Source organism: Notothenia rossii (genome assembly GCF_949606895.1).
Source record: "Notothenia rossii genome assembly, chromosome: 7".
Classification (NCBI taxonomy): Eukaryota; Metazoa; Chordata; class Actinopteri; order Perciformes; family Nototheniidae; genus Notothenia; species Notothenia rossii.
In genome coordinates, this window is record NC_136905.1 from 81,872,444 (window position 1) to 81,898,569 (window position 26,126).

Consider the following 26,126-nt stretch of genomic DNA (forward strand, 5'->3'; position numbering starts at 1 on the left):
TACTTTGACTCAAGTACAAGATCTGAGTACTTCTACGAGATCTGAGTACTTCTACGAGATCTGAGTACTTCTACTTTGACTCAAGTACAAGATCTGAGTACTTCTACTTTGACTCAAGTACCAGATCTGAGTACTTCTACTTTTACTCAAGTACTCAGATCTGAGTACTTCTACTTTGACTCAATTACCAGATCTGAGTACTTCTACTTTTACTCAAGTACAAGATCTGAGTACTTCTACTTTGACTCAAGTACAAGATCTGAATACTTCTACTTTGACTCAAGTACAAGATCTGAGTACTTTTACTCAAGTACAAGACCTGAGTACTTCTACTTTGACTGAAGTACCAGATCTGAATACTTCTACTTTGACTCAAGTACAAGATCTGAGTACTTTTACTTTGACTCAAGTACCAGATCTGAGTACTTCTACTTTGACTCAAGTACCAGATCTGAGTACTTCTACTTTGACTCAAGTACAAGATCTGAGTACTTTTACTTTGACTCAAGTACCAGATCTGAGTACTTCTACTTTGACTCAAGTACAAGATCTGAATACTTCTACTTTGACTCAAGTACCAGATCTGAGTACTTCTACTTTGACTCAAGTACCAGATCTGAGTACTTCTACTTTTACTCAAGTACCAGATCTGAGTACTTCTACTTTGACTCAAGTACCAGATCTGAGTACTTCTACTTTGACTCAAGTACAAGATCTGAGTACTTCTACTTTGACTCAAGTACAAGATCTGAGTACTTCTACTTTGACTCAAGTACAAGATCTGAGTACTTCTACTTTTACTCAAGAACAAGATCTGAGTACTTTTACTCAAGTACCAGATCTGAGTACTCCTCCCACCTCTGACCCCTCTCTTCTCTCTTCTCAGTGAAACACTCCAAATCCTTCGCAGTAGCGAGCTCTGACGGCAGCATGGAGGATCTGCGTGAGACGGCCCGTCGCCTGACCTCTGACTGCAGCTTCAGAGAGAGCGTCTACAAGATCATCGCCCGCCAGGACGCCTCCAGCAAACCAGAGGACTGAGAGAGAAACCTTAGCTTCACCTCAGTCCAGCATGTGTATCACAAACCCACCATTAACACGCTGTAGAGGGGTACACAGAAGTCAGTTTGATGGAGGCTGTCTGAAGTGTTTTAACTGCTTTCATTTAGCCAGAGTATTTATTAGAAGTGAAAACACATGTATGATAAGCTATAACATTATGATTCTGATCAACGTTAACATGTGGGACCTTATATGTAGCAGGTAGCACAGACAATGCAAATCCGTCTTGTAAAATGTTTGTTTTTATTATTCTGGTTTTGATTGTTTGCACAGGTTGTCTCCTTTAATTTAACAGAAGCTTTCATGAAAACAATGAACTCACACATGTTGGGATTTCCACCTTTCATTATTGCTACATCTTAAAAAACGTGTCCTCGAAGAAGCAACTCGATGTCTTTCACTGACGCAAGCATTTAATGACGATGTAAAAATGATAAGTTAACACCAGAATTGATGGAGGGAGGTAAGAGGGAACATGATAAGGACTGATCGACATGCCTTGATGCTAATAAAGCTTTGTTTGAACCTGGCACATGTCGTTTCTGCAGGAAAAAGGCTGTGGGTTTCTGTTCTCAGCAGCACGACACATGGCACTGTTACTGGTTTCCAAATGAAAACGCACTCTTGATATGGATGTTGAGTTTTCCGCTCTGATAAAGTTCAGTGTTGGAAGAAAAGGAGGATTGTAGATAGTGTCACCAGCTCTCGTTTATCAGCAGGACCTGCAAGAAATAAAATATAAAGTAGGGTACAGTTAGAATCTAGAGTGTAGCATGTCGAAAAACCTGAAGGAAAGTCACATTATAGTATCTGGAAAAAAACTAAAAGTCATAGTTTTTCAGCATGTTTAAAACTTTTTTTTAAACTCATCGAAAACAAAATAAAAGGCCATAGTATAGTGTTTCAAATATGTTTAAAATAAGTCATAGATCAGTGGTTCTCAACTGGTGGGTCGCGGACCCGTTTCGCGTGGGTCGCAGATGTGTGAGTGAAGAAAAAATAAATAGAAATTTTGCTTGGTTTTATTTTGGAAAAAAGTCAAACTTTTATTTTGAAGGCCCGATTTTCTAACGCTGTGCTGCCATGCAGTAGGCGTTGGACTGGAACATGGTGACTGGAAGTACCGGAGACCATCAATGGTTTTGAAAACTTCTGTCACGTAGTGATCATCTTCTCAATAAAACATCTTCGCTGATTTTTGTTCGATTCTTCTGGCCAATCAGAATCAAGATTGTTGCCGGAAGTCCCCACGGAGAATAACTTTGCGGTAGAACTATTATACATCCATGGGTACAACTTCAGATAAAAATGAACACATGAAAAATATGACCCCCGGTCTGATGATTGACAGGTCACAGAACAATGGGGGCTATCTACCCTTACCCACAATTTAAAGTAATTCCCACAGACTATCTCCTCTTTGCTCTTCTCTCTATGTGGAGCAGCAAGCTGTCAGAACAAAGTGAAAAACAAACAATAGCATCAAATATTATTAATATGTCGGCTAGCAATAGATGTATTTACTTTCTTCTCAGAATGCGTAGTTTATATGTTAGTATTCCTAAAAATCTCCTGAGGGAGAATCCCCCCAGACCCCCTGCTGGGGTTGGGTTTTCAGCATGTGTGCCTTTTCATGTTATACAGTTCAGCTTTGATTCCATCATCTCATTGAACCTTTTTTAAAAGCATACTTTAGTTATGTGAAGGGATATAAGGGATATATGCACTGTACTTCACTTTTAATAATATTGTATGCTGAAATACGTATATATTACAGCACAATTTTTTGTTGAATAGATTTGAGTGGTTCAAATTTCGGGTCGCGATTTATTGACAAAGGAAAAAGTGGGTCCCGAGTTCTGACCAGCTGAGAACCACTGGCATAGATTATGTTGAAAAACATGAAAATAAACTTGAATAGAATAGTAGGTCAACATTATTTATAGGATAGTATTTAAAATAGTCCCAGTTATTACATATCAGTTTTAACATTGTAATAGGTGGGGATGACGTGACTGTCGATAAACTAATCAATTAGTCAACTTCTCGCTAAAGCTGTGTTCTTTTGAATTATAATTCAACTGTACACGTGGAATTAGACAAGATGTATCCACTGGAGCTGTTACTATATTACTGCATTTTAATACAACCTTCTCTAGATTAGCAACCTCGTCCTTTTTGTCGCCATCATAAACGCCGACTATGTGCCGACTCATCCCTTCTTACATCACTCAGATTATCTGCTGGGTCAGCGTGTTTCTGCTCTAAAGCTGCATTTTAACCTCCGTCTGGTTTTTATATCCGTGACGTCGGCAGCTTTCAGACTGTCTGAGAAACGCTGTCTGCTTCCTGGCCACAGATTTGTATATTATATATTTATTTGAATCGGAACCAATCAGATAGAATCAGTCCTGATTATTGACACCTGGGCTTTTTGATATCGTCTGGAGAACCGATCTAATACCAGGGTTCAATTAAAAAGCCGTATCCATCAATGTGTGGAAGAGACAGCGGTCCTTGTTAAAGATACGCTTTACTAACCTTTTCTAACAAAATTAATATAAAGATGAACATTTACTTATTTCCTTATGATTTTTTACCATCTTCAGCATGGAGTTTTTTTTCAAATCTGTTATTCTGTCAGCAGGATAACAGGAAAACTACTGGCCCTATTTTCACGAAGCTTGTTTAAAGGCTGTATCATTGGCCATCCAAGAACCCTTTTAATTTTAAATGGATACAAATTTAGCGGATGGATACACATAATAATTTTAGATAACATCGTGGGATAGGGCATTAGTGCTGCATTAATGTGCTCAGGGAATAATCTGAACGATGAGTTCCCGACTGGAATCATTCACATTAAGGCCACCTCAAGTCGAACAGTAATTCTGTAAAAGATATCAACGTGTTGTTTAAACAATCTGAGCAATAAAGTATTACACATCATATTTCAGGTGTCCACTATGTTTCCAAATCACAACTTAAAGCTCATTAACAAACCATACATTGGAAAGATGACGAAACGGGTCAATCTGAGGAGGCCATGAACGCACCATTCGGCCTCGGCAGATATTATCCTCTCTCTGAGTGCCATTCAACTTTACTAAAAAAAAAAAAAGAAGATCTTTTGAAAAACTTCAGAAATCAGCAATAAACGGGTCAAAAGTTGAACAGGAATTCAAACTCCAGTGTCCGATATATCTAGTTTATAAAAATAGAGTTTCATTGAAAATATCTGAGTTTATGTCGCTTTATTACCAGTTTTAAACACTTTCCGTGTGTGTGAGTGAGGAGCAGGAATGCTGCAGTCCCCCCCTCACCTCACCCCCCCTCACACAGATGTTTGTTGACCTATTATTCAGGTTTATTCTATGACTTTCTTTACAACATATTCGACACACTATACTATGACCTTTTGAGTTTTTTTGTTGAACTTTAATATGACCTTTTGAGTTTTTCGACAGACTGCTCCATCCTGATTCAGATTGCTATGGCAACGCCTCATAAGAGAGCCAATCCCCCCCTCGTGTGTATCTGCCTTTTCTTTTAATCTGACAGATTGTAGGATCAGCCATGGGCCTTTAAAGCCAGCTGCTGGCTCGCATGTCGGCTCATGAGTGGATGCTTTTTTATTTTTGACTGTCAGGACGGGTCAGTGAGATCAAAGGTTGTTGTGTTTGAGCTGAAGGGCAGAACAGAAGGAAGCAATAACAACTCGTACCTGTTGACCTTGTCTCGTCACCAGGCGGATATCAAGGTGGTCCTCACTGTTTACTGGGAGGTGTTTGAAGGGAGTACGAGGGGGGGGGGGGGGGGGGGGTCCTGGTCCTCTGGTGCTCCATCAGTTGTGCACACGGCCCTCCTGTCAGCAGCTCCGTACAGACGAGAGTATCCATGCTTTTTATAGCTGTGTCACAGAAAGGATCCTGCACTAGCTTCGGGGGTCTGAAAGCCATTTGTGATTATTCCCCCTCAGAGGAGCGCTTCCTTAAAAGCCTCTGCAGTTGTCATGGAGTTGTGCTTCCTGGTAAACAATGACTCTTTTCATTCCTGCACAGCTTCCAGTCCAGTAGCTGAACATAGACAAAAGGCAAGAAGAAGAAGGGGGGGGGGGGGTTTTGCTGCAGCCCTCTACCCACTTGTCCTCTGATATGAAGTCCATGTACGTCACATACAGGCTTTACTGTTCACTTATAATAAAGTGTCATTACATCCACGATACAAAATGATTTGGTTTGCTCAGAAACAATAATAACACCAGCTGATGGGGGATGACATGTCAGGAAATAAATAACACAGTTGTGAGAAAAGGTAAAGCTGTTTGATGACGAGGCGACAGGAAGTGACCTCAGAGTTTACTGTCGTTCAGGCTGGCTTTGAGCTGAGCCTCCAGAGCCATCTTATCAAAGGTCCGCATGTTGGTCTCCTCCCTCACCTTGTCCCGGACGTGGAAGGAGGCCTGGGCCACGGAGCGAGCGCTCTCCAGCACCGCCCTCTTCTCCTTGAAGATCTGCTCGCTCTTCTCCAGCTTCCTCTCGATGGACTGCAGCAGCTCCGTCCTCTTCTGCTTCTCCTCCTCCTCCACCCGCTGCCTGTTGACTTTCTGCAGCTTCTCCTTCTCCTGCCGGCTCTGAACGGCGCGCTGAGCCTTCTCTTTCGACCGAACTTCAGCCAGCAGCGCCGCCTGCTGCGCTCGTTTCTCCGCCTCCTTCACCCGGGCCTCCAGGAGCAGCTGCTGCTGCTTCTCCCGTTTCTCCGCCGCCTTGCGAGCCTTCAGGATCTGCCTCTCCTCGCGCTTGGCCTTCTCCTTCAGCTCCTGGCCCCTGCGCTCCACGATGTGTTCGTAGTTCTCCAGGGAGCGGCTGAGCTTCCCCTCGGCCGCCCGCCTGGCCTCCTCCCTCTCCTCCTGCTCTCTGCGGGCGATCTCCTGGATCAGGGCGGCGTGGCGTCTCTTCTCCGCCTTGTTCAGCCCCCGCCGGTCCTCCTGGCTCTGGTGCTCCTTCTCCTGCCTCTTGAGCTCGGCCATGGTGAGCTTCTCCTTCAGCAGCAGCCTCTCCTGCTCCAGCATGGCGGCCCGGTCCTCATCCCTTGCCTTCAGGTTCTGCTCCTGCAGGGACTTCTTGTGCTTCTCCTCACGAGCCGCCTGCTGCAGCCTCAGCAGCCGGCTGCGCTCCTGCTGCTCCGCCAGCTCCCTCCAGCGCTCCTCGCTCTCCTCCGCCTGGCGCATCTTGGCGGCGGTGGAGAGTCTCTCCTGCTGGCTGAGCCTCCTCTGCCGGGTGGAGACCTGCGACTGCCAAGCCCTCTGGCACTGCAGCACGGCCCGCTGCTTCTCCCGATCCTCCTGCTCTCTCCGCAGCTCGTCCATCCTCCGCTCGCTGTCCCACTGCAGGTGAGCCACGTAGCGCGTCTGGCTCATGATGTCCTCCTCCTGGTATCTGGCGAGCATCAGCGCCGCGATCTTTCGGTCCCGCTCGGACACCGCCTTCAGGCCGCGGCGCTTCACCTCCTTCACGATGCGCTCCACCTTCTGCGTGGTCTGCAGGGAGTGGCTGAGGTCACCCAGGCTGAGGCTGCGGCCCATCAGGGAGTTGAAGGTTGCCATGGTGCGCGCGCGAGGACTGGAAGCCTTCGCCCAGTGATCCCGGACGCCTTCCCAGCTGTAAGAGGAGGAGGCGCCGGACTCTGAGGAGGTGCAGGTGGTGGTGGTGTTGGAGGTGGAGGAGGGATCCATGCGGCGCTGCAGGGACTCCAGCGAATGGCTTTTTGATTGCACCTTGGACTCGAGGGCAAGATGTCCGTTGTGCTGAGAGACCGTCGGTCCTGAGACGCCGTTCAGAGGCTTCGTCATCGAGGAGGTGAGGGTGGACTTGGCTCTGGGGAAGGACGGGGGTTTGGGTGTGGATCTGGGGAAGGTGTTTGAAGATTTACCACCTGAAGACTTCCTGATTATGGGTGGAGGTCCGGAGAGCGAGCGGTTGGTTTTCACTTCAGATTTCGATGACAGCAGGGAACTAGTTTTCGAGGACTGAGATTTCGGAGAGGTCGTGGTTCTACTTAAAAGAGCAGGTTTAGATGCTGGACACGGAGGTGTGGCTCTAGAAGAAGTTCCAGAATCCGAGCCGGAGCTCACCGGACCAGATTTGGGAGTCAGCGGGGATCCAGAGGAGGTTTTGTGCTGCTGGTCCTGAGGCGCGGCGGACTCCCTGCTGCCGGTGTTCGCGGCCGCCTGCAGGATCCGGCGTTTCTCCTCCCTGATGATCCTCTCCCGCTCCTCCCGGCACTGCCTCAGTTTGCCGTGTCTCTCCTTCTCGAAGACTTCAAACAGACCCGTCGCGACTCTCATGGATCGACCCGGAGCCTCGCGGGCGAAGTCGGCCAGCGGGCGGTGCAGCAGCTCCACCGGTTTCACCCCACATCGAGCGCAGGCCTCCAGGGAGTGAGGGCTCGTCAGCACGTAGCGACTGCCCTCCGCCACGGGGGACTCGAAGTTGTACAGGTCCAGGTGGAGTTTTGGTGAAGGAGGTCTGTCAGTATGTGTCTGTGTTTGCTCAGGAGGAGGGGGCGGAGTCTCAGGAGGAGGGGGCGGAGTCTCAGGAGGAGGGGGCGGAGTCTCAGGAGGAGGGGGCGGAGTCTCAGAAGTCGGGGTGGAAGCCACGTGGCAGGGGCTCGCCACGGAGCTGCCGGATGGCGGCGTCTCGAACCCAGCGTCCCCGTCCTCCTCTGTGGTGCCATCAGCCTGGTCGGGCAGCCGGGGGTCTTCAGCTGGAGCGCTGAGCTGCGGACCTTTACACTGATCCTCAGCCTCCGAGGGGTCAACCATAGTTGGCGAATACTGCAGGAAAAGTGAGGGGGGCGGGGTATGATATGTGACGGGACATGGATAAAAAGAGTTTTCTATTAGAGGATTACTCAGTCCAGAGCTTAAGAGATGCAGTCAGTGGGGGAGGGTCACAGATGCATGCATCCATGAGCACATATTCATGCTCTGATTTTTACACCAGATGAGACATTTCCCCTTCAGGGATCTGACACAACACACACGCAAAAACACACCAGAGTCCTTTAATAGAGGAGAGGCTATTTTTGGCAGAGTTACTGGGCTGAGAGAATTTGATTACTCATAGCAATATTTTTCACTCTACATCAAAATCAATCTAAAAATACATTTAGATTCAAACCAGGTCCTGCAATGTATAAATTATTAACAAGTTGGTAGTAAAAGCTGGATGTAAAACGGGACATTATATGAGGTAAACAAGCTGCTCACACGAAGGCCTTCACACTTTACTGTTTCAGCAGCAGGAAATATCCTCACTTTCAAACGATAGAAACGAAACTAAATGCAGATTATATTAACGATGTTTAGCCCCTGTTAGCTGCTGTATTAAAAAGGTAGTTTTTAACACATTTACTGCAGTTTCATCCCTTGCTTTGGTTGTTTTTCATGCAGTGTCGCACCACACAGACACCCACTGACCTGCCAGTTCGTAAAAGGTGTTTTAAAGCCGTGCTTTGTTCCCCTTGTGTCCGTGCAGAGCGCCTGGTTCCCCGCATAATATCAGGCTGTTTCAGGGGGAGAGGCTGCGGCCGATGGAGCTTCACATCCCCGCGACCTGCAGACAGACAGACGGCCTCTCACTGCGGGGCGAGAATCTGCGAGAATAGAAAAGTAAAAAAGGTGCACGGGTTGAGTGAAATGTATTTCCCACGTCGAAAAATGTCAAATCTGATTCCCAGGTTCCTCCGATCGTCCCTCAGCTGCACCGAGCATCCACCTGCTTCAGCAGCATCTCCATCTCAGCCTGCTTAGCTCCGCCTGCTTGAGCCACATATGCTAAAGAAATACGGTGTGCACGGTGCAATCAACCAAGCGCTCACAGTCACATTACATGCGTTTGACATGTGATGTAATAATTAAAGTTGTTGATTATGTTAGGGGGGGAAGTTTTTTTTAAAGGCCTGTTATTCTACTTGAGAGATCAAATGTTATAATATTAAATTAAACCAGTATTACGCTTCATTAATTGAGATTTGTTTACGAGGGAATACAACAATTAGCATAACAAATGTACAATAAATTGTAAGAAATGTGACCATATCTTTGTATAAATTGGGTTTGATGTGTGCAGCTGCTCCATCAGAATTCACAGCTGCCATCCTGTCATCCTGGTTATTTATGGAATTACAAACACTGTAATTACTACACTCGGCCACTAGAGGGCGCGGTTACACCATAGATATATGCGTTTGGTATCCTGCAGACAAAGGAGGGCCAGCAGCCAATCAGCATCACACACACAATATAGACACCCTTCTGTCTCTAAACGGGAGGAATGTAATGTGGGGTTTTGTTTTGAGTTTCACTCACAAACATTACAAAAAATATAAAACATCACATCAATTTCAACCAAACAGTTTAGGTTAAAAATCAACTTAATAGCACATATGCAGATATTTTGTTTCTTCAAGTTTAATTTCAAAGATTATTCATGCCTGAATTATTTGAAGCTGCTTCATTTTCAGGATCCTCGTATTGTACAGGCCGTCTCACTGCACACATTACTACGACACTTGGAAACAACCAACAATCTTATTAGCAACACTTTATATGATGAATATCTGATGATGATGATGATGATGATGATGAAGTACCAGAGTGTAGGAATACTCTGTTACAGTACAATTCCTGAATTCAAAATGTTCCTCAAGTAAAAGTAGAAAAGTATTCTCATCAAAATATAGTGAAAGTAGCGACAGTAAAAGTAGTCATTGTGCAGATTGGTCCATTTCAGAATAATATATATGATATGTTTTATAATGATTGATCATGAAAGTGTTCTCAAAGCTGGTAAAGGTGCAGCTAGTTTGAATGACTTTCTATACTGCAGGGTAGCTTGTGGATTTACTCCAGGTGGAACTAAAGTCTGATTTAACACTTGATTATATTTCAAATCATTCATCCACATCTGTAAAGTAACTAAAGGTATTAAATACATGTAGGGGAGTAAAAGTAAACCATTTACCTCAGAACTGTAGTGAAGAAGAAGAAGTACTAAGTAGCAAACAATTGAAAAACTGAACTATAGTACAAGTACCTCACTTAGTACTTAGTACTTAGTTACTTCCCAACCCTGTTTCTTTCCTCACTTCTTCATGTATTCACAGAAAGTGTCTTTATCCAGACAGTCCGGTTTACCCAGGATTAGATAACTCAGAGTGAGGGTCCCAGAGATTCTGGTGACCCACTAAACTCCTGACCCGGTGTGGGGAACAGTGCGGGTTTAATTGGCCCCGCCCGGGACCCTTGTGAGGAGCGAGTGACCGCAGGCCGCCTGCTGGCTTGTTAAGCGGGGGCACGCTGCACAGGTCACTGCTGCGGGGGTATGTCCTCCTCACCATCTCTGTTTTTGTTTTCGGTAGGGCATGAACCCCCAGCACCAGGGCTGGACTGGGGGTTCATCGAGAGGTGAGCCGCTCTCTGCTGTCATGGAGACCACTGCCACGCTGAGGCCTGCACAGAGAACTTTAAAATAGTGCCGTCTAGATTTAAAAAAGTAATAATAATCTGTGATTTCTGAATGACTGGCCTGAAGTCAGACAATGGACAGAGCCACTGTCACAGGCTGTGACCCCCCTCGGTGTAACGTCACACAGGACCTATCTCTGCTGCTATCGTACTGCAGCTCTATCTGTTCCTGCAGTGGTGACCCTGTGTAGTATTTCCAGCTCCAGTGTAACTTCAAGAAGCCGTAACTTGGTTCAGCAAAATGCCTCTCCTACGTTTTATAGCCTCCTACATTTCTCAATTGCAAAGGTCAATTATTGAAGGGCTTTTCTAACCTGACCAAAGATCATATAACTGCTGTTTTGTACATTTCTTTCTTATGTTTTGAACAACAGTCTGATAGCTTCCAATATAGATCAAATAGTTCACAAGCACTACAATTAAGAAATTCGTTCTTTATATTGTGTTCTCTATAACATTGGGACATTATTCAACTTTCAACCTGGAGGTACGGACACAGAAAGGCACAGTAGGATTTCGGACTTTTCCTGCACTGTACTTTATTATCTTTACATGTTTGTGTATTTCAAATGATGCAAATTAACTTCAAAACAAAGTGCAGGCAGAATCTGCGTTCTGCCGTTCCCTCCTCTGCAGGAAGCCTATTTTTTTACACAGAGGCAACAAACCCAGCCAAGAGATCAGAGACAGACAGAACTCTGGGAACTCGGACAATAATCACCTCTGGTTTCATGACTCAGCAACCTCGGCGGAGATGAGTTCAGCCGTTTGATTTCCCTTCAGGACGGAGATCTGATTCTCAGCTCTACGTGTGTGCTGGATGGACTTTGACAAGTGTGGATAAAGACATGGCAAACAGTTTTACAGACCTGGACATAAAACGGATATTCATACTGGATGTCCACCTCTCAGGAGGGCTACTGATTTTCCACATTATTATACTTTACTACTATTGCAGTGGACCGTGCCAAGAGGACACTGTAGGGGAGTTCGCTCGGAGCGGAACAGTTTTATAAGGTCGATAATGCTGTTCAGTGAACCGAGTGGGATGAGTGGGATGTCATCTATTATTATATAGATCTATATATCCAACATTTACAAGCATTGCTCCAAAGCAGTGCTGGAAGTAATACTCTGATTCTTCACTAAACTAAATACTCTAAAACTCCTGCATTCAAAACGTACTTAAACATTCAATACTCATTTTCAGGTGTATATCAGTATGTAGTGTCTCTACTTTAAAGAGTCCTCTCCTGCTGATGTTCAGGTGTATATCAGTATGTAGTGTCTCTACTTTAAAGAGTCCTCTCCTGCTGATGTTCAGGTGTATATCAGTATGTAGTGTCTCTACTTTAAAGAGTCCTCTCCTGCTGATGTTCAGGTGTATATCAGTATGTAGTGTCTCTACTTTAAAGAGTCCTCTCCCGCTGATGTTCAGGTGTATATCAGTATATAGTGTCTCTACTTTAAAGAGTCCTCTCCTGCTGATGTTCAGGTGTATATCAGCATGTAGTGTCTCTACTTTAAAGAGTCCTCTCCTGCTGATGTTCAGGTGTATATCAGTAAGTAGTGTCTCTACTTTAAAGAGTCCTCTCCTGCTGATGTTCAGGTGTATATCAGTATGTAGTATCTCTACTTTAAAGAGTCCTCTCCTGCTGATGTTCAGGTGTATATCAGTATATAGTGTCTCTACTTTAAAGAGTCCTCTCCTGCTGTTGTTCAGGTGTATATCAGTATGTAGTGTCTCTACTTTAAAGAGTCCTCTCCTGCTGATGTTCAGGTGTATATCAGTATATAGTGTCTCTACTTTAAAGAGTCCTCTCCTGCTGATGTTCAGGTGTATATCAGCAAGTAGTGTCTCTACTTTAAAGAGTCCTCTCCTGCTGTTGTTCAGGTGTATATCAGTATGTAGTGTTTCTACTTTAAAGAGTCCTCTCCTGCTGATGTTCAGGTGTATATCAGCAAGTAGTGTCTCTACTTTAAAGAGTCCTCTCCTGCTGATGTTCAGGTGTATATCAGCAAGTAGTGTCTCTACTTTAAAGAGTCCTCTCCTGCTGTTGTTCAGGTGTATATCAGTATGTAGTGTTTCTACTTTAAAGAGTCCTCTCCTGCTGATGTTCAGGTGTATATCAGCAAGTAGTGTCTCTACTTTAAAGAGTCCTCTCCTGCTGATGTTCAGGTGTATATCAGCAAGTAGTGTCTCTAATTTAAAGAGTCCTCTCCTGCTGATGTTCAGGTGTATATCAGTATGTAGTGTTTCTACTTTAAAGAGTCCTCTCCTGCTGATGTTCAGGTGTATATCAGCAAGTAGTGTCTCTACTTTAAAGAGTCCTCTCCTGCTGATGTTCAGGTGTATATCAGCAAGTAGTGTCTCTACTTTAAAGAGTCCTCTCCTGCTGTTGTTCAGGTGTATATCCGTACGTAGTGTCTCTACTTGAAAGAGTCCTCTCCTGCTGATGTTCAGGTGTATATCAGTATGTAGTGTCTCTACTTTAAAGAGTCCTCTCCTGCTGTTGTTCAGGTGTATATCCGTACGTAGTGTCTCTACTTGAAAGAGTCCTCTCCTGCTGATGTTCAGGTGTATATCAGTATGTAGTGTCTCTACTTTAAAGAGTCCTCTCCTGCTGTTGTTCAGGTGTATATCCGTACGTAGTGTCTCTACTTTAAAGAGTCCTCTCCTGCTGATGTTCAGGTGTATATCAGCATGTAGTCTCTTTACTTTAAAGAGTCCTCTCCTGCTGATGTTCAGGTGTATATCAGTGTGTAGTGTCTCTACTTTAAAGAGTCCTCTCCTGGTGATGTTCAGGTGTATATCAGTATGTAGTGTCTCTACTTTAAAGAGTCCTCTCCTGCTGATGTTCAGGAGCATATCAGTATGTAGTGTCTCTACTTTAAAGAGTCCTCTCCTGCTGATGTTCAGGTGTATATCAGTATGTAGTGTCTCTACTTTAAAGAGTTCTCTCCTGCTGATGTTCAGGAGCATATCAGTATGTAGTGTCTCTACTTTAAAGAGTCCTCTCCTGCTGAGGTTCAGGTGTATATCAGTATGTAGTGTCTCTACTTTAAAGATTCCTCTCCTGCTGATGTTCAGGTGTATATCAGCATGTAGTCTCTTTACTTTAAAGAGTCCTCTCCTGCTGATGTTCAGGTGTATATCAGTGTGTAGTGTCTCTACTTTAAAGAGTTCTCTCCTGCTGATGTTCAGGTGTATATCAGTATGTAGTGTCTCTACTTTAAAGAGTCCTCTTCTGCTGATGTTCAGGTGTATATCAGCATGTAGTCTCTTTACTTTAAAGAGTCCTCTCCTGCTGATGTTCAGGTGTATATCAGTGTGTAGTGTCTCTACTTTAAAGAGTCCTCTCCTGGTGATGTTCAGGTGTATATCAGTATGTAGTGTCTCTACTTTAAAGAGTCCTCTCCTGCTGATGTTCAGGAGCATATCAGTATGTAGTGTCTCTACTTTAAAGAGTCCTCTCCTGCTGATGTTCAGGTGTATATCAGTATGTAGTGTCTCTACTTTAAAGAGTGTGTGTGGGAGAGGGAACACAGGGATTTTAACCTTTGCAGACCATTTACATGCACAGAAACCCAGAGAACACATTCCAGGATAGGGAACACCCCAAAAGCAGAAGTACTTTCAGAGTGTATAAAGGATCTGAATACCTTCTTCCTGCAAGTATTATGAATGCAGGACTCTTACTTGTAATAGAGCATTCATACAAGAGGTGAATACTACTGAACCACATAAGCAATTGTATTTGGTTCTGCTCTCGGGGTGCTTGTTCTCAGCGCCCGCTCTGCCCTGCAGGAACTCTCCGGTCCTGTGAAGACGGAGACCTTTCGTTGCCCCCAGTTCACATTTCCAGCCTCGCTTTGCCAACAGACAGAGACACGTTCTGTGGACAGTTTCAACAACTCCCCCTTCTGACCCTTCGCTTTCTGCAGCCACTAACAGTCCTCTGTGGGACGGTACAGGGGTCCCATGCGGGTGTGGAAGGGGAAAAGGTCCCAGAGACAGAGCTGTTAATTCAATCAGGAGAGTGCTATGCTCAATTAGGCACCCATAAGGGCCCGGGCTGGGTGGGGGTCCCACGAGGTATTAATTGTGGCTGACAGTGTGTAAACAGAGGGGAGAAAGGCAGCGCAGGTGCGGGACTCAATAGACCTTTTCACACCCTGTGTCTCCACTTTCCCTCACCGCGTAAAAATCCCTCACATCTCTGATTAATGTCACGGATAATTCGCCTTTGTGGGCTTATTTGTTTGTTGCTGTGCGTGTCCGTCAGCAGGCATGCTCCAGTGTGTGTGTTTACGTGCAGTGTGTGTTTGAAGAGGGTAATAAGAGACCAGGTTTCTGCCGCTGCTCAGAAGGCTTCTCTCTTTCAGGAGCTAATGAAAATTGTGGCCAGTACATGTAAGATATGTGGAATTTATGAAATGAAATCCAGATGAGGTTTTAAAAAGGAGCAGGCTTTCTATCTGACCTCCGATTTCTTCGTTCAGAAAGCCCCCCCCCCCCCCCATGTCTGTCTGTCTGTCTGTCTGTCTGTCTGTCTTTGATTCGGTATTTGGTTGTGTTTGACAATGCTAACTTTTCAGGGTAATCAAATACGTATAATAAACTCTATTCTAAGAAGAGGTTGTGAGACCTGTAATTAAGTTACAATAAATACGCTTCTTATGAGCTAAATATACAGAGGTATCATCAGCAAACCGTATGTTCAAATATCAAAATTAAAACTATTAATTTCCCCTAAACATGTGCTGTAAGCAGCATTTAAGATGTGGCAGAATACTTTTGATATAATAACGGATCATATGTTTATGATCTTATAAAGTAGCTGAGGGTGTAAACAAAAATATAAAAGATTAATAATACATTAAATTAAATGTAATGTAGTAGAATTAGAGCGTTGTATAACTTGGAGTACAGGTACCTCAATACTGTATAGCTCCATGGGAGGAGGGCGGTCTCAGATCCTTTAGTTAAAGGGGACCTATCATGCAAAATGCACTTTTTGATGTCTTTCATACATACCGGTGTGTCGGGGAACTCACGCAGCGTCAGAAAATAAAACCCTCTCTCTTTCCCTCCGTACCCAAATCTTTTTAAAACGGGGCTACAACGAGTGGATACAGATTTGCTGCCGATATGACGTAATTTCCGTCGGTGGACCCACAGAGTTGCAATCAGAAACAATGCCTGGCGTGTCTTGGACGTAATCGCGTCTTTGTTTACATTAGCGATCCTTGCTAACACTCAGAGCTAACCTGTACTGGAGAGCACATGTGTTTAAAAAGCAGGAAATACAAAAAAGTAACTCACCTTGTGATAAACCTGCAAGAGAAAAAGCATTTGAGCTCCATACTGTTTCAGAGATAATCCTTGATGTGGTTTAGAACAGGATGGCGTTTTATCACAGCAGAATTTAACTTTATCTCCGGTAGAATTCTGATCAGGCATTAGCTCCGCCTCCTCTTTTTTTTCTTTTCAAGCTAAGGACCCAAGGTCAGCGTTTCTCTAACAGGGCTGCAAAAGAGGGGTATGAGCAGTACGAGGCTACAATGGGGGATCTGTTTGGTATTTTAAGCAAAAAACTTCACAGACATGTTTTGTATCGGTATGGCCCTACAATATATGTTTCCAATATAGCATGATAGGTCCACTTTAAGTAAATAAATACTGCAATATCACAAGTATACATTTAGTTAAATACTACAAATACAAATACTACCAAGTGTGGTTTCAGGGATATTTCTTAGGGGTGTTAGAAGAACTATTGATACTCTACCTTTTATAATATGTGGTTAAAGTATAAAGTTGAACAAAATGGAAATGTTCCAGGTTATTTTTACCCTTAATCTAACCCTCCCATGTGTGAACTCGGTGTACTTTTCTGACATCATGGCTGAACATCTGTGCCCCCCCCCCCCCCCCTCTCTGGGTGGCCTCCGTCTGTTTCTCTGTCTACACACACCTGCTAATTTTCGGCCGTATGTATTTGGTGTAAGCCGGCGGGGGGGCAGCGGCTGTAGGGGAGGGGGGGGGGGTTCTTTGGAAAGGCCACTGCAGTAATTGGGAAATACATTTCCTTTCAGCGTGCCCATTCATTCCCCTTTTTTTTTGTTTTTGTTGTCAGAGGTTTTCTTTCATGCTCGGCCAAATGACAACAGAATTAAAGTGTCGAGCCGTGCTTCCCCTAACACAGCTTTACACCCCCGAAAAGTCTGCTTTGTTAGGGGTCGAAGGGAGAGGGACGAGCAGAGAAAAGTGATCTCGTTAACATTCCAAGAGACACTCCTGCTCCTCTTCCTCACCTCCCTCTTCTTCACCTCCCTCAGGGTTTTATAAAACACATCGGGACTGGAGTCTTGGTGTCGTCCAATCCAACGACAGCAAGGCTTTAAGGGTCTTCGTTCTTATATTCTATATTTGCTTATTTTTTTTACAATATAATTCCTCCACCTGTGTTAATGCATGACGCAAGAGCATTTAATCATTTAATTAAATTACATTTATTTGTATGTCTGGAGCTACTTGGCACATTGAAAAGGTCAGTTTCGCTGACATAATAATAATAATCCTTTCCCATCGTGTTTTATCTTAACAAAAGTTAATTTGAACATTTAAAGAAATGTCCATAAAAAGTTCTTAAAGCACACGTGGCTGTACTTTGCTCCATCCTCTCGTGTCTTCATGTGAGTTGCAATAACCAAGATGGGGACGACCGAAAACTGACGCCTCCAAAACGATAGGTGACGTCACAGGTCCTCGGTGAACTTCTCATATACAGTCCATGTTTTCGGCCTACATCTCTTTTCCTTTATGTCCAGCTTCACTTTCTTTTCATCTCTTTGCCTGACCCTCTTCACAGTTCCTCTCCATCCTTTCTGAGAAGCTGTCTCTTCAGTGAAGCGCCGGTGCTCACAGAAATCATTAATGTTGACCCTAATTGTGCCAATTCCAGCAGCTCAATAGCTCTAATTACAAGGTTCTTCAGTGAGGCCCTCAAAAAGCCGCTGAACTGTCATAGCCAACAATTAAAAAATATCTATAGGGACAAAGACGGAGGGAAGGGGATTGAAGAGGAGGGTGGGGGGTGGGGGGGGGGGTTACCCACTTCAGTAAAGGGTGACCGGATGGCCCTTTTCAGCTCTTTAAAGCCCCGCTCTGAAGCTGGACACCTGCACTCAACACTCGTCTCTCCTCCTTCTTTTTAACTCGCTCTCAATGGGCCTCACAATTCATCTGAAAGGGGGAAGATGGAGAAAGAGGGAGAGGGAGACAGAAGAGGAGAGTGTGGGAGAGGTTTATGAGTTCATTTTCTGAGAGAGGTATTCAAATCCAGCGGCAATACTGCAGTATAAAATACTCCATTAGTATCTTGGTCTTTCCCATTAGCAATTTTTTTTTTTCATTCCAAATTCCTCTTAGGTGTAAACCTGGTAACACACACACACACACACACACACACACACACACACACACACACACACACACACACACACACACACACACACACACACACACACACACACACACACACACACACACACACAGCTCGGCTGTTGTTTCTGATTCTGAATAGCAGGAGCATTGTTAACACCATTAATTACAGTAATTAAGTAAAAGTCTTTCATTAAAAATGTACCTTAAAGAGCATCTTGAAAATTACAAATGAAAAAGTGAATGTAGGATTTGATATGTTTTACGAGACATAAGGGCAGGAATTCAGAGGGAAGGAGCAATTTTGAGCTGTGCTATTGAAAACGGCTTTTTTTTAAGGTCATACATCAAACGCGTCATATTACATCACAAAGGGTAAACATCTCCGCTCTCTGACCGCGGGTATAGTTAGTAGTTGCGTTGAGTTGAGCAGTTGTGTTTTAGTGAGCTGGTATTTTTCGGTAGTTTTACATTGTATTTCATCATTTGTAATCATGGTGCAGTATTGTGTTTGTGCAGGTTGCACAAATACCAGCCTGTCAGGACATCGAGTCCACAGTTTCCCTCACGGGAAAAGGATCGGAGCTAGCGTTCGTTCCTGTGTGCGTTGTGCATCCACCTCCCTGCAGCACATACTCTCCACAGCTTTATCAGGAAACCGTATTACTTCTCCCCCCCCCCCCCCTTCGCTGCTCTCTCTCTCTCCCCTCCGGTACACGGCACCGTAAGACTTAGTGTGGAGTTGCATTAGGTAACGCTGTGGTGGCTGTACTGCTCCAGCCGTCTCCTTTGTGTTTGTTTGTTTCCCCCTGTCTGTGTTGTTTGTGTGTGCGTGGTGGCTGTCACTCCTGGCTCCCGGCTCAACCTCCACTCACCTGCTGCAATCAGCTGCGCAACCTCCCCGACTACACACCTGCTTTCCATCAAGCCATTTACAACGGCATATCAACGGAGGCTCCACAACCTTTCTCCGCCAGATCGTCAAGTATCAGCCGTATCTCGCGTCTCTCCTCCGGTACACAGCACCGTAGTGTGGAGTTGCATTAGGTAACGCGAGATACGGCTGATACTTGCGCATTAGTTTCTGTTATGGATCAGTATCAACAGTCCTGCCAGTAACGTTACTATATTATCAATGCTACTTTAGTTATAGCCTGATATATGATAGCTAACTTTACAATGTTGTGATGTGACGTTAGCTAACATTCTGTAGCTAACACCGGTCACTCACCAAGATAGCTGCCCAGTTCTCCACTGGTTCTCCTCACACCACAGCTCAATTTCTCTCCGATGGCCGTTATTTCTTCTAATCCTTCGCTGCTCCTGGTCTCTTGGACGCCTAGCAGGCTCATAATTATAAGGTTGTGGTCCATCATATGCATTCGAATATTCATGTTCAACTTCTTCTGTGTCTTCTGTGTCGAAACTAGCATTGGGATCCATGTTTATTAATACGTTACACCGGCCCCCTTGTTTCCCCCATGTTACGTCACACGCGGGTGGTCACGTGCCAAGGCTTTTTTATGCGGAAGTGAAGATTTCTTACAAAAACGACGCCAGATGTCACTGTAGTGTATATTTCTGTATATTTTTTTGAAAATCTAGTGTATTCATCATTTTCCTAAACATTTAAGTATTAAAAAAGGTTCTTGAGGTAACAAAAGTAAAAGTTTGTTTTGAAGTTACGGTATACTAAAGGATATGTTATACTTTTATAAATGACATCCTTCTATTGGATTATTGTTATGCATGGGTACGTGTGTAATTACTATGTTTATCTAATATATGGATATAGAGCACATCATATTTTTTAAGAGCAAAATCTTCATCTGGAATATAACTGTACATTACAACTGCCAATGTGTAAAGAAATGCACTTACATGATATGTATTATATTTGACCAACGAACAAGATCATAAAGTTATTTTTTTTTGATGATATGATTTCATTTTGTTATTTGTTTACAGGAATATATATGTTGGATTCCTTAACCCTAACCTCAATATAGATAAATACAAAATATACATACATATATTTAAATCAATAAAAACGTTAAATTTGTGTAAAAAGAAGATGAAAAAAGTTAAATCATCAATGAGGGATTAAGTGACACACACACACACACACACACACACACACACACACACACACACACACACACACACACACACACACACACACACACACACACACACACACACACACACACACACACACACGATGCTCGGCTGTTGGAGACCTTTGTGTCCCTGAAAGGAGGGAGAACTTTAAATCTAACTTCAGCCATTGTTGCTGCTGATAATACACTGCAGCTGCACAGGGGGCGTGGCCAGCTATTACCTCCTATTGGTCAGTTTAGCTGTCAATCAAACCGCTTCTCCCTCCCTTGCTTTTTAAATGAAGTTGCAATGGATCCAGGCGCGACTCAACCTGTGGCAGCCGCGATGAACAGCTGATCCCCGCAGTGGATACACCCCTGAGTCATGCTTTATGGTCCCTATCATCGCTGCGCGGCACTATGTGAATAGTTTTATTGGAGAAGTAAAGAATAACTTTGAGGAAAGTAGTAGAAGTTTATTTTGGAGCGTGTTTCTGGACCTCGGAGCGACGCTTCATCATGTTGGTGTCCCTGCTGCTGTTCTCCTTCTCTCTGGTCCTCTGCTACCTGCCGCAAGCCTCAAGCCAGAAGCCGGGCTCCAGGGTGAGTCTGCTGGGTTACTACTGGGATTATACTGGGAGGAAACTAGGATCAAACTGGGATAATACCGGGAGGAGAGGGGACATGGCGAGATAGAGGAAGACTGTGCCAAATTTAGTGCGTAACTGTAGCGCGTAATTTTATATACCGTTTTAAGAGGGCATGGTTTATCACTATTCAATACTTTCAGCACTTTAGACAATCCGTATATGTTTACATTGAAATATTACAATGAGAGAAACCATTAGAAGTATTGGGTCTGCTACATACTAGTCAATTAGTGAAACATATTGATTATTTTAGTCTTAATATTATTATGCGTGACGACTTATTTCCATGAAACCTATAAGCAGGTACACACAGTATTGAAAGTGGTGCTTTTGCATGTTCCTTTATGTCAATTATAGTGAATAGAAATCATTTGACTGTTGGTCGACTAAGAAGACAGCAGTGTAGTTATTATTGGAAATATAGTGCTGGTGTGTCATTGATAACTGCGTTTTTGTGCACACGTTGAAGTCAAGATGTATAAAGAGTCGCGCAAAACAATCAATAAAGTCAACCGTTGGCTCAAATTCAAGGACCTTTCAAACCGAAAGTTAAGGACATAAAACGTAAATAAAGTTAGCTTAGGTACAAATAAAGTAGGCCTACCTAATTTGTTACTGGTGCAATAACTTATGAGAGGTATTTATAGTGCAGATCAAACGTTTGTAATGACATTTCAACACTTTGTAAGGCCTTGTTGTATCTAGTGTGTAAGGAAAGGGTCTTTGTGCTTTGGTACTGGGGGTAAATATAGTATTGGCTGTTGATGGCTGTCATTTTGATACCTGTTCCTGAAACGTTTCTTTGAGTAATTTGAGGAAAAAACTCTAGCCCTGATCTCATTTGCTGTCAATGTGTCGTAGCAATGCTTAAAACAACCAACAGAGAATGTGTGTTTGACCTATGATAATGCAATAAGAGTGTAAACATGATATTTTTGAACCTGCATGCACTTCACCACAGCTCCCTGCTCTTGCCCTCTTTTTCTCACAGTTGTATTTGTCCCTCTTTTGTTGAAGCTTGTTTCATTTACTGGTTGCACGGTCCAGGCAGAGAGGGAGTGAGTGATGGAGAACAGCAGTGTTTCAGTTGCAGATGCAGTGTAATGTTTGTGGTCAGGGGGGGGGGGGATATGTAATAATCACATATTGGAACTATTTCACCACATGTTGTAAAGCCCCCCACCTTTAGTGAATTATCCTTTGTGTAATCACGTCGTTATTAGTCACTAGATAATTGTTTTCTTGCGGGTGGAAAGACTGGTTTTCACTTGAGTGTTTAATGTATTTACTTTGTGGCAGACTCAGGTTTGTGGTGAGCCACAGGGGAAAATACAAGTGATGGGATTTTGGAAACCCAGAAAAAAAGCCGAGTTATGAGAGTTTTCTGTGACTGACAACCTCTCTGAGCTTAAATCACAAAGCTTTCTTCTTATTTAAAACTTTAGTTAAAGGATTTCAGGCTGAGAATCACCAGGAAACCTTTGCAAGTCCATGATGGATAAACTCCAAAATACAGGATGATGTCAATTTTAGAACAACACTGCTTCTTAATCCTGTGAAGCTGAAACTTTAGTCCTGAAAACATATCCAAAGTTTGGTGTACAAACAACTTTCTCCACACAAATCATCCACTTTCTCTGCATCTCCTTCCTCCTCGGCCTGCACCCCCCCCCCCCTCCTCCTCACACCACAGTAGATATCTTTCACATTGCTCACAGTAATACCAAGGTTCACACCCCCTCTCCTCGCTGATATCAGGAGTGAAGCCTGGCCACGGCTCCTTCCTCATTCCCCCGGAGCAAACATGATGCAATGTGTCCAACATGTCTCACAATACGAGAGATGGGACGCTAACAAGGCTTCAGACATATTTAACTTTGACTGTTTTGTAACTTTGATGTCTCCTGCACTCACTTGATAAGGAAGGATGTGAAATGATGGTAAAGGAGGGGGGTCACACATTCTCCCATGAGGAGAAATACTGCCAAGACGAAGTAACTCTTACAATCTGACTTTCACTCTTCTTCCCATGACGCAAACACCGGGTGTTTCTCAATGTCAAGGAAGGATGCTTCGGAGCCACTATTTCAAGCATACGTCATCGAGTGCCGCCGAAGGACTGTTCCAATGTCCAGGCTCCTTGGAATTCTACCGAGCCCGGCGTCCTTCGTAGCGACACATTTCGAGGCTGCACATGTGTATCCTCCGCGGTCTTAAAATCCCCACAATGCTTTGCACGCGGACCAATTTCCAAAATCTGTGGCGGTAAATGTAAGAAGGGGCCTCTCATATGACGCACACCTGCACACTTGCTCGTCTGTTCCATTCTTCGGTCTCCGAATGCCAGGAAGGATTCTTGCCTAGCTTCTGAAGGAAGTGACTCGGAAGACTTGTCCTACCAAGGAAGCGTCCTAGACATTGAGAAACACCCACATTCATATTGAGCATCCAGCCGTGTCAACATTCTTAAACATTATTCAAGTTTTTTTTAAATGTAATTGCAGGTTGTAATGAAGGAAACAAGGTATGTTGTGTTCTGGTTCTCAGTACCAGGAGAGGCAGGTGGTGGGCAGGAAGGCAAAGTCTGGCCTCCTAGAAATAATTATCACTGAGAAATGTGCAACCCGGAGGCAGGGATTTATTCGGATATACTGTAGACCTCATAAATAATCCACTCTCACCTACGTACCCTTAATCCCTTTATCATATCCACCTGATATTGCCAGAGATGGGAAGTGAGGAGCTGCTGACCTGCATACTTTGGTGAGGGCATCAGAGATGGACTCATAAAAAGATTTAAAAAGAAGAGCTGAGCGGAGAAAAGCCAAGAATACAGGCCCTCGGCTAGAAGCCTTTTTATTAGAGTGAGGTAGATCACAGTGCAGGTGTGACTGCGTGTGTGTGTGTGTGTGTGTGTGTGTGTGTGTGTGTGTGTGTGTGTGTGTGTGTGTGTGTGTGTGTGTGTGTGTGTGTGTGTGTGTGTGTGTGTGTGTGTGTGTGTGTGTGTGTTGCATGGTCAGCCGATGACCTAAATATGCTGACAGTGCTCAAAGGAATGCAGGTCAATAGCTGAGAGGACAGAGTGGTCAAAATCACCCAAAAATGGTTTTGGTGGGAAAAATCTAGAGAATCTTTATAGGCTCATCATTTTAACTGATGTTAACTTAAAATAGTGAATATAAAGATTCATATTGGGCTTTGAATGTGTCAGTTTGCAATTAAAAGGAATTAAACCTGTTTTTATACTGTTGTTTGTATGAAACAGTGTGATCCAGACATCAACGAGGACATGCTCAATTCAGGGTCATATTTGTATTGTGTGTATTATGGGGCTAATTGAGTAAAAGGGGGCAGCCATAGAAACCGCTGGTATTCTAGAAGAAGAGCTGTTGGCAGTAATCACGCAGATGTGCCGTGCACATTTCTCCGTTTAGTCTTTATGGGGAAAACATTCTTGGCAAAGCGGTAAGGTCATAGTTTGGCATCACCGTCTCTCTTAAGAGAAGTCATGAAATAGAAACCTTTCAGATTAAACTCTTTGTTCAGCAGCAGGTTCTCATTAAGCACTTAAAGGAAAACCCCTAAGAAAAGTTATTGGTGATGAAGCTCGTGCTTTTGAGTTCTTTTGTTGTATGGTGGTAAGATTTTAAATGTACTGACACAGCAGCATACATATGCATGGTTCTGATGTTCTTAGATTCCTGTGTTTCATTATAACATTTTGTGGTTGTATGTGGACAAAACTCATCCTCTGGGAACTATATATACTCAGGGAAATGTTCGCATGTATCTACTTGTAGTACTTTGATGTGTGTTGTGTATAAAGTTGGGTTTTGGGGCATAAAGAGGCGGTTTTACATATTTTAAGTTTTGACGTTTCTTTTCATGAAAAGTCACCAAGGTCATCTAGTCCCACTGTACCGTCCTTGAAAAACACAATTTCTTGAGTTTTGACGATTTCAAGTCTTTTAAAAGTGTTTGCTTTATTTATAAATGTTTACATGGACTGCTGGAAATGAGCTCAAAGCTCAAATCCGGCTCATTTACATTTGAAAGCATTATTTTGTTTAAAATGTCCATCAATGTGCATTGTCCCGGTTCAAATAAATGATTAAAATAAAAAATAGTTTTCATTCTGTGCCATCAGTAGGTTATATCACTTATCCAGTGGAATGTCTGTATATTTGAAACATAAATTGGCACTTTGGGGTTTGTGGTAGAAACTCTTGCCAACTATTGGATGGAATACCAAACAGACATTCATCGTCTTCAAGAAACACTTTGGTTTCGCCACAATGGCTTTACAATAAGTGTAAAAAAGGTATTTTAGAAATGGAGTACGTGAAGAACTAACTACACGGAAATCAAAACCATTCATATTGGCAGTGATGTGAATTTGGGACGATTGCAACCCTTGCAACCCAAAAATGGTTTGAAAGTAATTTGCCTGGGTTAAAGGTTGACCCTAAACTACGGTAGACGATCCCTGGATGGGATTATGGTTACTGGTGTATTCATCTAGAACTTTTATTGTGAAAGGCAAGAAAGGAAGGAGTCAATATGGTATGCGCTTAGTCAAGGTTGAAAGGAGGGAACATTTAGCCCTCTGGTTTTGTATCTACAGTACATGTGAACAGTTATCCAGATCAAGTAGTCTATTCTATGAAGTTCTTAATTCTCAGGTCATCACCATTCTGGTATGTTCACAACTCTTTTCTCAATAAGATTTGCTCAATTTACTAGTTTTTACTAATTTACTTTATTTAATGTTAGTTTTTCTTACTATTTTTGAAAATACACAATAAAACAATTTATATGAATCTGTGTATATAGACTTTATATATGCTGTCAACATCGAAAAAACGTGGGGGGGAATTGTTTTATTTGTGCCTGTCAGGTGTCGCGGGTGGTTGGAGCTTAGAGGCAGAAACTCCACAAACCAGGACGTATGTGCGTGGGGTACACTGTGCCCTGATTGTGTCCGTACTCAACAACTGATTGGTTGATGGGTTTATTCGCAGTGCAAAAGCCAAACAAATTAAACTTGTCTGGGAAAAATGTGTAAATGTGTTTCTACAGCAAAAACAAAAGATCAAAGTATTGATGTACGAATTAATCACACAACAAATGCCTGTAGTCTCAGTCTATTGCAGAAGCACTACACAATCAAATATTAAGAAATCATATTAAAGGAGAATGGACAAAAATCCATCTTTTCTGCGAGTTGTTACGAGTCTGACTGGAAAATGTAGGGACTCTTACTGAATTTAGAATGAACTCAAGAAGCTGAGGGAAGTAAGGTACATTAAGAAAGAATGACTAAAACTTCAGCTTCATGC

General features: G+C 43.4%; 3 protein-coding genes across 7 annotated transcripts in view; 2 read left to right on the top strand and 1 right to left on the bottom strand.

Moving 5' to 3' along the window:
- Positions 1-1,600, top strand: part of plekhd1 (pleckstrin homology domain containing, family D (with coiled-coil domains) member 1) — a 15,819-nt gene extending 14,219 nt beyond the window's left edge. The window contains exon 13 of the mRNA XM_079693078.1: positions 887-1,600. Within this exon, the coding sequence (XP_079549204.1) occupies positions 887-1,041 (155 nt within the window). The 3' untranslated portion in view covers positions 1,042-1,600. The remainder of the gene's footprint in view (positions 1-886) is intronic.
- The window catches only part of ccdc177 (coiled-coil domain containing 177), a 43,598-nt gene continuing 18,758 nt past the window's right edge, over positions 1,287-26,126 (bottom strand). For 2 of the 5 annotated variants that reach the window (XM_079693074.1, XM_079693075.1), the window contains exons 2-4: positions 8,543-8,718; positions 4,787-7,897; positions 1,287-1,784 (exon numbers count right to left, since the gene is read on the bottom strand). In XM_079693074.1, the coding sequence (XP_079549200.1) occupies positions 5,414-7,885 (2,472 nt within the window). In that variant the 5' untranslated portion in view covers positions 7,886-7,897; positions 8,543-8,718 and the 3' untranslated portion in view covers positions 1,287-1,784; positions 4,787-5,413. Of the gene's footprint in view, positions 1,785-4,786; positions 7,898-8,542; positions 8,719-8,840; positions 9,175-11,312; positions 11,529-19,269; positions 19,292-26,126 lie in introns of those variants that run through there. The other 3 variants (XM_079693076.1, XM_079693073.1, XM_079693072.1) reach the window with 3 other exon arrangements.
- The window catches only part of smoc1 (SPARC related modular calcium binding 1), a gene marked incomplete at its 3' end in the record, with an annotated part of 39,377 nt that continues 33,705 nt past the window's right edge, over positions 20,455-26,126 (top strand). Inside the window, exon 1 of the mRNA XM_079692868.1 lies at positions 20,455-20,740. Coding sequence (XP_079548994.1) covers positions 20,657-20,740 — 84 coding nt within the window. The 5' untranslated portion in view covers positions 20,455-20,656. The remainder of the gene's footprint in view (positions 20,741-26,126) is intronic.